The sequence below is a fragment of the Nuphar pumila genome, chromosome 9 (assembly GCF_984573655.1).
Source record: "Nuphar pumila chromosome 9, dmNupPumi1.hap1.1, whole genome shotgun sequence".
Taxonomy (NCBI): Eukaryota; Viridiplantae; Streptophyta; class Magnoliopsida; order Nymphaeales; family Nymphaeaceae; genus Nuphar; species Nuphar pumila.
In genome coordinates this window covers 871,958-886,654 of record NC_143257.1, presented here as the reverse complement: position 1 = coordinate 886,654, position 14,697 = coordinate 871,958, and the positions used below count along the sequence as shown (strand labels likewise).

At 40.1% G+C, this 14,697-nt stretch overlaps 1 protein-coding gene across 1 annotated transcript; it reads right to left on the bottom strand.

Annotated features, from left to right (window-relative positions):
- Nucleotides 1-3,411: 3,411 nt before the first annotated feature.
- Nucleotides 3,412-6,476, bottom strand: LOC149828136 (uncharacterized). Its single transcript, XM_090017404.1, has 3 exons — nucleotides 6,355-6,476; nucleotides 4,505-5,953; nucleotides 3,412-4,331 (listed from the first exon to the last, which is right to left on the bottom strand). Exons 2-3 carry the CDS (start codon nucleotides 5,803-5,805, stop codon nucleotides 4,100-4,102), a joined length of 1,533 nt encoding a protein of 510 aa, XP_089873530.1. The 5' UTR covers nucleotides 5,806-5,953; nucleotides 6,355-6,476; the 3' UTR covers nucleotides 3,412-4,099.
- Nucleotides 6,477-14,697: the final 8,221 nt, after the last annotated feature.

The following is a 14,697-nucleotide window of genomic DNA, read 5'->3' as shown; positions in this document are numbered from 1 at the left end:
AGTACAGAAGATGCTGGATTATGATAGATTTTAATGCATATGGGTTGATAAAACTTGTAATGTTGTAGCCCACAGTTTGGCTACAATAGATGCTCTTTCTGCAAATAGGATTTGGAAAGATGAACCACCTTAATGGGCGCCCAACCCAAATAATGTGGATGCTAATCAACCTTTTGTAATCTGGTCAGGGTCTTCCTAACCTCAGCTTGCCAATAAAAATAATAATAATAATAAAATGCTTGTGCTCTATCACAAGATTTACAATCAGTTGAGTAAATATATTGGGGATGTAGTGATCTGATTGCAGAAATGAGATCCAAACTGCAGCAGGCAAAATAAGTCACACCTGTAGTTCAGATCCTAACTCCTAGCCTACTCTGCAAATGTTAGGTGCAAGTTGCTTCTGAACAGCACTAGTAATTGGAATAACCTGAATAGTAGTTGGCTTGATGACAGGACTGTCCTTCCTCTTGATGAAATCCTTTTGCAACAAGCCAAGCTTTGTAGCGAACAATAGTACCATCCGAGTATTTTTTATGCAATAGAGCCACTTGTATTCGACTACATTAAGGTGAGATTATGGGATAATAAGATGCCAAGTGTGATTTCTCATATTAAAAACATCATATTCAACTTGCATAGCCTCATGCCAGTGAAAAAGTTGAGACACTTGTTTAAAGGTAATAGGTTCAGGTTCAATAAGAGAGGCTTGAAGACCAATAAGGGCAAGTGGATAGAGAAAGGTCATGAATGTTTTTGGTTTTAAGGATCCAGTCATGGACTGAGTGACCATGGGTTGGGAATGATCCAATGGACGATGAATGCCCGAACTAGACGCAGGTGCGAGAGGAGCAATATGTAATGTAAAGATAGGGAGACAAGATGGAGAGAAATCGAGGGATGCTGAGGGATCAGATATAGGAGTGGGGGCAGGAGAACTAGGTTGGGACGGTAAATCACACATAGTGTTCACAACAAGGACAGGAGAAGGAGTAGAAGATTCAAGAGAAAGACTGGCAGAGGAAGATGACAGACTAGGTTGGACCTGTGAAGGTGAGATGGTGGGGGCAGCTGACAGAGAAAGGCCCCATTGGGATAAGTTTGGGTATGGCAAGAAAGACAAAGTCGATACGACTCGAGAATTGTAAAGGGGGGGACTCATCAAAATATACATGTCGAGTGATATATGTTCAACCGGTTTGAGAATGAAATCAAATATAACTTTTTAGACAAGATGCATAACCAAGAAAAAGACAAGGTAAAGTTTTAGGTTGAAACTTTGATTTGTTGTAGGGTATGAGTAGAGGGTAGCAAAGGCTACCAAATATGTGCAGGTGAGAGTAATCAGGCTTGCGGTAGAAAAGAAGTTCGTTCATATGGTGTGCAACGTCTCAAGAGCAGGGTTGGTAGTCGGTTAATGATGTAAGTAGTCATTCAGAATGCATCAGTCCAGTATTCAAGAGGTAGACTTGTACCACTTAGCATGCTAAAGCCGGTTTCAACAACGTATCGGTGCTTGCGTTCAACAAGACTGTTATGCTCAGGTATATGCGGACACGAGAGATGATGAAATATGTCATGATGTTGAAGATAACTTTTGAATTCAGAACTTGTAAATTCACCACCATTGTCAGACTGAAAAGATTTAATAGCAAAGTCAACTTGGTTTTCAATAATGAGCTTAAAAATTTTGAAGCAATCAAAAACTTGAAATTTATTTTTCATGATAAATAACCAACAAAATCTTGAATAATCATCAACTAATAGCAAATATTATCGAAAACCTTCTCGAGAATTCATAGATGCAAGGCCCCAGACATCTGCATGCAAGAGTTCTAGAGCCCGTGAACTATAGGATTGTGAGTGACCAAAAGGTTGTTTATGAGCCTTTTCAATGATGCAATCAACACAGGTTTTTATTTACCTATCTTTATTTAGAGAAATACTATTGTTGGATCTAAGGAATGACACGATAGTCTTGTTGGCATGTCTGAACCACCGGTGTCATATGTCAAAATATTTACGTTTTCTCGCATATGTTGCCAACAATGATGAGTCACTGCTTGCCGTGATGGGATATAGTCCCACATTGGTCTTCAAACCCTGAAGCTGAATCTTGTCTGTCTGAGGATCTTTAACAAAAAAATGAGATGAGGTAAATTCAAAAAGTCATTTTCCTGAGTAAATTCACCAACAGATAATAAGTTCTTTGTAATGACAGGAACATGAAGAACATTCTTTAGTGAGAATTGAGATCATTTAGATGAGAGAACTATGTCTCCTGTATGAGAAATAGAGAGTCTTATAATTTTCTATCATGATGGAATCACTCCCAAGATATCAAAATTTATTAGTAAGGTGTTGCTCATTCATTGTCAGATGATTAGTAACTTCAGTGTTCGGATAGCAATAGTCGCCCCAACATCGCTAAAAAAGCCTTTGGAATGTTCCAACAGTCCTTTGCGATGTGACCACACTTGTCACAATATTGGCAGGTTGATTGAGGTTGTTGTTCAAGGCGAAACTGCGTTTGTTCCCCCTACCTTGATTCCAGCGTCCTCCGTGGGAGCCACGTCCTCGTCCCCTACCTCGAGTGGTAGAGAACCCAGTTTGGCTGAATTCTTGGACTTCAAATGGTTTTGAGTGCAACAAGCACACTCTCTTTTTTTTATTTATGAGTAAATCATATAAATCAGCAAAATCAAGAATAGTAAAGCCTGTTGTGATAGACATTACAAAACTTTCATACTCGATGGGCAGCTCATTGAACGTTATCTGAATAAAATTCGAGTCATCGACCGGATGACTTAAGGCCGCCAATAAATCAAATAAAAATTTGATTTTATCGAGATATGCCAACATGTCCAACGATTCCTTAATGAAGGTTAATTCTTTCTTCAATATCATGATTCGCAAGGGTGATTGCACCTTGCAAACTGTAGGCTTTTTCCAACATTGTTCAGGCTTCACGGGCAAACTTAGTTCTTATTATTTGCCCAAGAACCGCTTCAAAGACCATAGCTTTGATCAAACTCAGAGCAAGTTGATCAATTTTTAGCCAAATTTGATAGTCATCCTTGTCGGTGACAGATTCAATGAGTTGAGAAAATGACTCATCAACGAAACCTAATAAATCTTGGCTTACCATAACAAACTCCAGATGCGATCATCGGAAAAAATAGTTTTCTGGATTCAATTTGATCGAGACTAGACTAGCTACTGTATTCCACTTAGTTGTTGATGCCGTGGGTACGATTGAGGCAAACGAGTTGAATGCGGTGGGTGGACGCCATTGAACTGCTCATCGGAGTGGATGGCATTGATACCATGAAAGTTTGATAAACAATGACTGAAACCAATAAACTAAACACTCGATGAGAAAAAACAGAAAGTACACAGTCTCACGCACACTGCTGAGATGTTCGTTATTTCATATTAATAACTATACTCAATTGTACATTGTTTACACGATAAGTATCATATCTCATCTATACATATGAGATAACTAACTTTATTTAACTAATTTTATCTGCACAGCAACACAAGATATGCGATGGTCTTTTAGCTATTACATTTGCCTATTGAGGAGTCCACAATCAACACACAAGATATGTGATGATCGGTTAGTTGTTACATTTTATGGAGTATTCGGGAATTCACGGTGAACACACAAGATATGCATTGATCATCTGTAACAATTGTCGAGTATTAAGAGTCCACAGAATCCAGAGAGAACTATTTCTTTATCCTCTGTTTGACTATTATCCTTAACAAGAATGGGGTCATCCTCCTGATCCTAGGCAGACAACAAGCATTAGCCAGAAACAAAAGGAAGCTGATCACGAAACCCAAGAAATCATGGTCAGTTACCCAACCCCTCTGTCAGCACTGCAAAAGAAAGCTAACAAAGAAGAACGCATTCTAGTTGCAGGAAAGCGTAGACCCTTCCCTTCCCCCGGACAAGGGAGATGAAAGAAACCCAGTAAGTGGAATCACTCGCTTTGCGTTCATCCCCTAGAAAACAACAGAGCGAGATCACTTCACAGTTGAATTGGATCCTCTTCATCTTGCAGATTATCAGTAACCAACATGGGATCTTTCAGGATTCGTCGAGCGGGAAGCAAGTGTCTTCACCGCCGGTGTTCCACAAGAAATGAGCGTAGTTCCCCGGATAGAAAGTGTTACCAGGATCGGCAGCAATGGCTTCCAAGAACGTCTCTTCGGCAGCGGTGATATCCTTGCGAGCCAACCACAAGAAGTTCGCGTATCGACTGAGAGCTTCTGCATCAGCAGGCTCTGTTCGTGCAGCCCTCTGAAAGTACTCTTCTGCTCTGCTCGTTGTTGAAAACACAAAAAAAAAAAAAACTAACAATCTTAATGCTTCTACAAGTTGAAGGAACCAAGAAAAGAGGAGATTAAATTGGTCCTGAAGGATCAAGGATTTGCTGAGATTTAGCTTTAAAACAGGAATAAATTTTGAACAAAAAATTGGCGGTAAGCATACCTATCGTGGTCATGGACGATGAGGTAGAGAAACTGGGCGTAGTTGGAGAGGAGCAGGGAATTATGGGGATCCCGCTCGATGGCGTTCTGATAAACAAGCTGAGTTCGCAAGTAGGCCGTCGGATCGTCGGGCTCGATCTCGGCGATCACTGGCGCGACGAGGGCCCGGACCGTCTCCCTATCCAGAGCTTCCCCTCTGGACGCTGCTTGCATCCTCGACGCCTCCTCCACGATCGAGCCCCACACCGCCCATTCATCCTCCACGTATGCCACTCCACGGCCGGAGACCGTCGGATTTCCAGAGAGCAGCGATGTGTTGAAGAGGAGCTTTCTCTCGAACTGGCTCTCACCTCCATCGGTATCGCCTGCCACCGACGGCGATCTTCCCGTGCCACCACCGGATCCCCCACCAACAGAGAGCGTCTTTCCGAAGGCCCTGTATTCGAATTTCGGGGTTTTGTGCTCGGCGGGAGCGGAGACAGATACGGCGGCCGAAGGGGGCGGACCGGCGGCGAGGGCGGTGTTGTGGCCCATGGAGTAGACGGTGAAGTTGGCGAGGAGGATCATGACGTAGACCATGAGGGTGGGGGTGCAGGAGAATACCTGCTGGAACAGCCACACGAAGGAGGCCTGGATCTCATTCTGGACGTTCGTCAGGATCCCCCGGAGGTCTTCGTAGAAGAGGAGCTGCCGCATCTGAAGGGTGTAGCTCTGCAGCTCCCTGATCATGAACACCATGGAAGAGAACGCCTTCTTCACCGCGCAGTAGGCCGACTCGCTCAACCCTCCCTGCAGCCCCTGGCCCTTCTTCTTCTTCATCTCGATGCTCGCCGGAAAGACAATCTCCTCCGGCCGGGCCCAATCCGGTGGCCGGAACTCCGTCCACGGCGTCGCCACCGCGGGGTCGAAAAGTTTATCGGTAGGATTGGAGCTTCCTGTTTCCTCTGCGTCTTCCGCCGCCTGCAGACCATCGTGGCCGGAGAGACGGAAATTGAGGGCGACTTCTTGGATGTGCTTCATGAATTCCTCCTCCTCTCCCTCCGAGAAACTCTCGAGTCTCGCACTGCACGCCCTCCGGCCGGTGGGTTTATCGCAAGACCTGGATTTCGACACACTTGCTGGCGTCCCGAACAGGGAGGACCGGCCCAACGCTCGGCAAACCAGGGGCCGCCTCTTGGAGGAGGAGGGAGAAGAAGACGGCCTCCCCCTCTGCTCGAACAAGGAGACCACGGAACCGAACGTATGCGAGCAAGACGAGTGGCGAAAACGAAACTGGGTCGTCGTTGCGATCTTCACTTCCATCTCTCTTCCTCTTGCAGAATACCCAACAGAAGGCAGGCAGGCACCTCTTTCCCGAATCCCTGGTACGAAAAAAGCAGAAAAGAGGGGCCTTTATCGGCTCCCCACCTTTCCTTCCAAATCTCGCAATAAAGAGACCCCAACCTTTCACCTAAAAAGAAAGTGAAGAAACAACTAAGATTAGTCAAAGCCTCTTTTTTTTCCTTTTTTGTTAGCAAGAAAAACCTCTTGTTTTCATTGTACCCAATCAAAAAAAAGCAAATCTCTTTCCAAATTTCTTTATCTTTCTGCATTTATTAAAGCACAATTAAAAACCCATCATAACTCTACGTTCATGAAAGCATATGAAATCGGCCATGTTTCTTCGTTCATGAAAGCACAAAGAATCGATCTTTCTCTTTTCTGCACACTCTCCTAAAAAACCCAACAACAATTCCTGCAAAAATCCGTGCCTCCTGCTCCAATTAGTGGTCGAAAGCACTAACTCCAATGGACTACCAAACAACACCAGAGACTGGGAGAGAGAGAGAGAAAGAGTTGGCCGAAACTTACCGGAATCCGGCGAGGCTTGCGCCGAAGCGGCAGTAGAACTATCGACTCGAGAGTCGGCCTCGTACCGCCCCAGCTCCCCCATGCACACCTCTTTATATATAAAGCATGAGTGGTGGCGGTGCATTGCTTCCACTGCGATTATACGTACATATATACGGTGTGCATACGGTGTATCCATACGGCGAGGAAGCCGGGAAGGAGGAAGCGAAATCCGATTCGTCGGTTGTCCGATATTTTTGTGCAGTCATGGCGGAATCTTGACCGTCCCAGATATTTTTCGAAGACGGCGACTGATTCTGCCGACTTATTTGCCACGTGTCGTTAAAAACATGCCACGCACCGCCAATCCCGTGATATGATGTTGCACCGTTCCGTTTTAATGGCCACCTCCATCGGAGAGATTTTTTTTTTTTCCTCCTTTAGGTTTTATTTAACTTACGTGTAAAATCTTCTTTTTTAGGTAAAACAAATAAATAATAATATTATAAACTTTTCACCAAGGCTGAGTGGCTGACACTATCAAAGTATCAACGGTCCAAATCGGCTTGATGTGGCCCGTTTGAATTGAAGCTAATGGGAACCTCGCCCATTTAATTGAAAATCAAGGTGAATCGGTTTTTCTTTTTTCTTTTTCTACTTTGTTGGCATTTTGTGATAATTGTGATATTTGTTTGTTATTAGATTTTTTAAGTATTAAATGTGTATTTTTAATTTTGATCGAACTTCTAAGACATCATTTTTCTTCATTTTTTACCTTTTTTAAAAAAATTTGAATGCTTTTAATTTTTAAAAATTTTACTATTTTTTTAAAAAAATTTAAAAACAACTTAATTCAGTCTATTTAGGCCGATTTTCTAAATCTTTTTGAAAAATGTTTCGGTTCACAAACCGATTATAACAACTTTGTTTGTGATATGACCTCCAAATTTTGGTCATCTTTTTTTAACTTGATGTCGTTTTTTTTAGCTAATGTTGATATTGGTTATGGGTTTACCTCACACGAGGGCAGGTTCATTAAGTGACTCGGTGAGGGTCTCTCGATATCAAAAGAATATATATATATATATATATATATATATATATATATATATATATATATATATATATATATATATATATATATATATATATATATATATATATATATATAAACTAGAATATGTAAACCAGAAAAATATGTAAATTAGTATGAATTGAAATTTTCATAGGTTTTTTCTAAATCTAACCTGCAGATGCATTTGGCGTGATTCATTTGCTTGGAATCAGCTATTGGATCATCGTAATCAGATCAAGAAATTTGACTTTGTATGCTTGAATATTTATGAAAATTTTGAGTCATTGATTTTCAAGCCTTAAAAGATCCTTCTTATACATCGTAATCGGTAGAATTTTATTCCAGTAAATTTGGTGAGCTAGATGTAGTCAATTTTGTTTTACTTTATGCCTACTCTTTTATAATTTCTTTTGATGTTATTATTATCCTTGTAAATTGTACATGGATAAAGTAAGTTCACTCCCTTTTAATCTTTCATCTTGAGATTAATAAGTAACTTTTGTGTTCTGAATTTTTATTATTAATTATTTGTATTTTGTTGTGCTTTTTCTTTTTAATAAAAGCTTTTTCATTGAAGATCGAAAGAGTAGGCATAAAGTAAAACAGAAGATAGGGTGATTGAGTGATTACCCTGAAAGTAGATAAATTAATAATAATAATAACATCAAAAAAGAAATTATAAAAGGAACAAGATGTACCATCTCTCTTAGCAGCAAGGTTCGATTCTCATGGGCATCGTCTCTCTGTGCAAGCCAACGTGTGTAGCATAGACCTTTGGGGTAGGGTTCATAGCCTCGGAGTTTTACGATGTCGGCACAATGACCGTAGCCAACACGACCAGGCCTTCGTGCCGGGTGCAGTTTATTCGGGTTATAAATTCAAAAAAAAAAAAAAACAAAGTAAATCTTTCAAGTTTTGCCATCCTAAAATCTGTGACCCCATAACCTTATTTGTAGAGCCTGATCGGCCCAGAAAGATGCATACCGAACCATAACAATGACAGTGGATGTCTTAAAGGGACCCTCGGTTCCAAATACTAAGTCTGCCTATTGTGAAGATTGCACTTTACTTTGTTGGCTTTGTTTTCTCTCAAAAAAAAAAATTTACTTTGTTGCCTTTGTTTGGTTTATAAGTTTGACCAATCGTTGTATAAAAAAAAAATGTAAAACGACATAAAATCCTTGGACTTGCTTTTCAACAAAACATCCAAATAATTGCAATATATATATGACTTAATTTAATATTAAATTAATTTTAAATTCAACTTTATTAAACTGATTAAAGCATTAAGGAATTAATGATAATTTAAAAAATACAAGGTTACTTTTAAAAATAAAAAATATAACTTTGAAGGATTCATAAATTTTCTCATTAAAAAAAGGCGTTTGACTTTTCAATTCCCTCCAAGTTCAAAAAACTTATAATGACAAAAAAAAATAACCATGCATACATTTTAAAAAATAGCATTCTTTCAAAGTTATTTTAATTATTTTAATAATATTGAATCACTCTAATGTTAAACACAACTAATTTAACGGTAGATTTTATATATATATATATATATATATATATATATATATATATATATATATATATATATATATATATATATACTGATTAAGGGTATCAATGGGTCTTGTTTACCCAAAACCAAACCCTATAGGGACCGCGTATAGTGATAATTAAAAAGACCCGGGTCGAGACCTGGAGGTCTGATTAATACATGGACCTAGGTATAGTTTGTGAAATTTTATACCATACCCAGGCTCAACCCAAGTTCCGATTAGGACTCACAATTTTTTAATGTAAAAATGACAAAAAAATAGTATTTTACTAGGTATGGTCCGGGTCTGGTTCATGTAGTTCTTATCGAGTCTGGGTTTGGTTCATGTAGTTCTTATCGAGTCCGAGTATGGTTATCTTATAGTAGACTTGATTAGACCGGGGTTCAAATCCGATACCATACCCGAAAATCTGTTTCATGTTTCACCTGGTTCCCAACCAACCTGTTGACATCCCTACTCCTAATGGGAGCAGGGTGTGGTTAGTCTCAATTTGCATTTTCTGATCTTTTTTTTTTAAGTTAACCTTACAGATACGATAAACATTGGGTTTTTAGTAGGAATCGGATTTTGAATCATCGGATCATGATATGTGAGCAGGTTTTTTATAAGGAATCAAAAATCAATGCCTCATAATTTTTGTAAATTTTAAAGGTCATACAAAATATTTTCAGCAGAAAAGCATGTTTCAGTAATGGATTCCTGAAAATGGATAATGATTAAGACGTCTGTGGGGTCTTATTTATCAAGCATGGCTTATAACATTGAAAATCAGTGTTGTCCACAGAGGAACCAATCTCTCTCTCTCTCTCTCTCTCTCTCTATATATATATATATATATATATATATATATATATATATATATATATTGCATTTGACTTTTTCTTGAAATAGCTTTAATTTTACGTCTCATTTTTTGAATGGATCCCTGCCTTCGTAATCATATCTATGTTGGATTTGGATATCTACCCACTTGACCTTTTCTTTTTTTTAATCTGTCCTATTTATATAGTTTTACAAATTTACCATCTCTCTATCTCTCTCCTTTGCTTGGTTCAGCGCCCCAGCACATTGCTAGTTTTAATCAAAGAACTTACTTTGCTGGCACATCAACTGGTAATTAAGGTAAGTGATTTGTTATTGGGTTCACTAAATTTTAAATTACAAAACAATAATAATAATTTTTAGAAAAAAAAGTTGGTAACTGCAACACATTATCTCGATTTGTTGATATTTTAGTGTGTTTATTTTTAAAAAATTTAAAAATATAGCAACTTAAAAAATATAGAGGAGGATTGTGGGTATGTGATAGCATCTGGAGTAGCTATCACTAGGGGTGGCAATCGGGTCGGTCGGGTCGGGTCGGCTGGTTGGCGGGTCAGAATACCTCAACACGAACACGACCCATTTATTAAATGGGTCCGATGTGGCAAGCACGAACACGACCCATTTATTAAACCGGTAACCCGATACGACACGATTAACCCGTTTAATAAACGAGTTGGGTCGACACGACACGTCGACCCGTTTATTAAACGGGTTGACCCGATAACATAGACGCGATAACCGACCCGAGTAACCCTGTGAGGAAGTGGGAGGGAGAATCGTCAGTCCCTCTGTGATGAAGCGGGAGGGAGAATCGCTTCCCCCCCTTCTCTCAAGGCATCGAAATGGTGTCCCTCGCTTCGTCGTGCACCCTAGGGTTTCCCTCTCTCTCTTCCTGCAAATCCCGCTCTACCATCTCCCCTAGATCCCACCCCAAATCCCTCCATTCCTCCACCAGATTGCATCTCAATCTCATATCTTCCCTCGAGAGCTTCCAGATCCCTCCTTGCCCCAATTCGAAGGGGCTTTTGTGCCCGCCTCTGCCTCCCTGCGCAATCAGAATGCCCTCTTTCATGCCGAGGGCGGCCGCATCGTCCTCACCGGCCATCGTCTCTTCTCCTCCGTCGGAACCTTGGCGCGACACTGCACTCAAGCCCCTGGCCACTTCGATCGCCGTCGAACTCATCTTGTGGTTCGTTCCCCTGCTTGTCGGGATCGCCAGGAACGCCTGGCAGTTCCTTGCCACCATCGTCGGCATCATCACGCAACCTCTCCCGCTCGGTGTCGTAGCCCTCATGGGCCTTGACGCCTCCGTGCTCACCAAGACTCTGACCTTCGCTTGCGCCTTCTCGGCATTCGACGATCCCATTTTCTAGCTCATCGCCCTCGCCTTCTTCTTTGCCCAGGGGTTCATCAAGACCGGGCTCGGCAACCGGATCGGTGTTGTAATTTGACCCGCCAACTTGCGTCATGAGCGTCAAGTTAATATATATATATATAAACGGGTTGATGGGTTCATGTAAACGGGTCGACCCGCCTAACCAGTTTATTAAACGGGTTGGCGGGTTGGCATATCTCTAACATGAACACGGCCTGTTTAATAAATGGGTTAGGCGGGTTGACCCGTTTAAGCCAAACCCTAACCCGGCTAAGAAGCGGGTTGGCGGGTCGGGTCAGATTTTGCCACCCCTAGCTATCACTACTATGCTCAACCCTCCGTAGTCACAAATATTGTTTTTTTTTTTAATCTTATAATTTTATCATAAGGTTTTAAAAAACTAGTATAATCTTGAACAAACACAATATTTTTTAAAATATCATACTTTTATGACAATATTAACATGTTATTAACACGCATATTTATTTTTTGATATATTGGTTATATTTTAAAACTTTTATAATTTTCTTATTATTTTAAAATTTTAATATATCAATATTTGTATTTTTCTAAAATAAATCAATTTAATACAAGAATTTTTTAATGAAAAATCCCGAAAACGAGACATGTGATGTGACTAATGCCACCAACTTAACCAAGCCCACATAAATCAAATACGACCAGCCACGTAGCCATCAATTTTTTGGTCAAAGGAGCCCAAAAAATATCAAGGGGGAGGTGGGAGGGCTTTCCTCATATAATTATTAACCGGGTTCGGATTTGTGTTTTATCGGGTTACAAAAATAGAATCCTATACCCAGTCTCGTATACTTTAAATTTTTTTTATTAAAAATATATATATAGTACTCTAGTTGGGTTGGACACCTGACAAAAATTATGAGCCCACATATTACTCGGGTCAGGTTTGGGTCGGCACTTTCTCTGCTCATACCCGGAAAATCGGGTTCTACTACCCGGTACAAAGTGGATCAGTTGACAGCCCTAAGATGAGGGGTGTTTTGGTCATTTCGTAAAGGGGAGATCCTGCCGTGCCATCGTAGTATTCTGAGCCTGGTGGAGCCCACACAGACTTGGCTGACCAATCAGAGAAGGAGCCAACTTGTCCTTGTTGGGGGCATGCAGCACGATAAAAACGGCCTATGGAAGATGGACGGTGGTTATTGTCCTTAGCGAAATCTTATTGACGGTCCAGATTTGATGTTTCCATTCCCATTCAAAAAAAAATTTTAAAATTGTATCCACAGTCACTGCCATCGAAGGATTATATATTATAATCCACCAACCCATTTGTCTACTTGAGGTATATATATTATTAACTAATAAGTCTATTATAGGCTTAATCCAACACTGTATTATTAACTAATAAGTCTATTATAGGCTTAATCCAACACTGTGCAATTTGGTTTAATTTAAGCATGCAAGATGTGTCATCTTTGGTAATATTTTGATCATGGTGTTCTTCACATATTGCCCGCGTGGCCAGTGGGGTGGTTGTAAAGGTTCTGAGATGGCCTCGAAAGTCAGGGCGGTCGTGGGGCTCAACCCGGGGTTTTCCTCGCTTAGGTGAGGGTTCCGCGTCGTAAAAAAAAACATGGTGTTTTTCACATATTGCTTATCAAAGTGGTAACTTTTTTTCTTTTTCTTTTTTTTTTTTTGGGTGGGGGGGGGGGGGGGGAGGGAGGCAAGCTGGGGTTAGGCAGACCCCCTACCAAGTTCAATTAACTATATCAGCAAAATTACATACACCCCTCAACAGGGACTCAGTCTTGGGGTGATCCTTCCAAGGCCTGTGGACACCTCCCCTTCTTCATTTTGGTAGGGTTGAGTAAGGTGAGGACATGAGGCCAGCCGTACCACTCCTTGTCTTATATGTCAGTATCAATTGAAAAACTTCTTGCAAACAGACTTGTGGTTGCCAATTGTGAACCCAAAATTTCAATGATGCAGAAACGTCCCATGAACTATTGAAAGAATGCAACATGCTCTTTAATTTTTAAATTAAGAGAAACCAACATTTTGGTGGTTTGGACACCCCCCTACAGGCCTAAAGGTGTCATCTTGATTAGAGCTGGCAAACAGGTTGAACGAAATGAACAAGGCATGTTTGGGCTCGGTTCCTTTACCAATGGACTTAGCTCATGGTTCGACTGGTAGTCATATTTAGCCAAGTTGAGCTCGAGCTCGCTCATCCCTGAAGAAGACTATCCGAACATAAGCTAAATGTCATATTATTTATAGACTAAAAGTCTATATATTTTTATATATCACACTTAGCAGTTCATATTATATATAATCCATCTTTCTCTTTATAGGGGTTGTTGCATCGATTGTAAGGTTATACCGGGAGAAATTGTAGCTACACAACATAGAATCTTAATTTTAGATCTTAGAATTATACAATGCTTCAAAAGGGATAAACATAAGATAGATCATAAAATTAAGTGGTGGGCATTGAAAGGAGCTAAACAAAGAATGTTTGTAAAGCAGGTAGTTAAGGAAGTTGATTGGTGTCTCGAGGAGGATTCAGAATCAATATGAAATAAGATAGTGGGTGGCATGAGAAATGTGGCTAAGGAGGTATTGGGTGAGTCTAAAGGCGGTGCACTACTAGGTAAGGATACATCATGGTAGAACGAGGATGTCAAATTAGCTATTAAGGTTAAAAGAGAGTGTTATAGAAATCTAAGTAAGAGTCATGATAATGAGAATTTGGAGAAGTATATGATAGCAAAGAAAGAAGCTAAAAAAGTAGTTCGAACGTGAGGGATAAGGTATATAAGGAGGTTTATGACAAGTTGGATACCAAAGAGGGTGAGAAGGATATTTATAGGCTTGCAAAGATGAGAGATAGGAAATCGAGGGATTTGGGTATGGTTAGATGTATCAAAGATGAAACACAAAGGGTTTTAGTTAAAGATGAGGAGATTAAGGAGAGATGAAAAAATCATTTTGATAAGCTATTTAATGTAAATCATGCTCAGGATCTTGGAGACTTGTCCATTCCTCTTCATGAGATGAATCGTGACTTCATGCGCAAGATTCAAAAGAAATAAATTGCAGAGGCTTTGAAGAAAATGAAATCAAGTAGGGCAGTTGGTCCAGATGGTATACCTATCGAGGCTTGTAAATGCTTGGGAGAGAAAGGTTTAGAATGGTTGACAAATCTTTTTAACAAGATTTGACGGACAAATAAGATGCCTAATGAGTGGAGGAAGAGTACTTTGGTACCTCTATATAAGAATAAGGGTGATATACAAGATTGCACAAACTATCGTGGTATAAAACTCATGAGTCATACTATGAAACTTTGGGAGAGGGTGATTGAGTCTAGGTTGAGGAAGGTTGTCATGATATTGGAGAATCAATTTGGTTTTATGCCTGGAAGATCAACTATGGAAGCTATACATCTTATTAGACAACTTATTGAGAGAAATAGAGAGAAGAACAAAGATTTGTATATGGTTTTTATTGATTTGGAGAAGGCATACGATAGAGTACCTAGG

What these genes read in the sequence shown, in the direction of transcription:
- LOC149828136 (XM_090017404.1), bottom strand. Translation starts at nt 5,805, where the DNA reads ATGGAAGTGAAGATCGCAACGACGACCCAGTTTCGTTTTCGCCACTCG. An exon ending in ATCGTCCATGACCACGATAG is followed by an intron (nt 4,332 to 4,504) that starts GTATGCTTACCG and finishes AACAACGAGCAG; the next exon opens with AGCAGAAGAGTACTTTCAGA.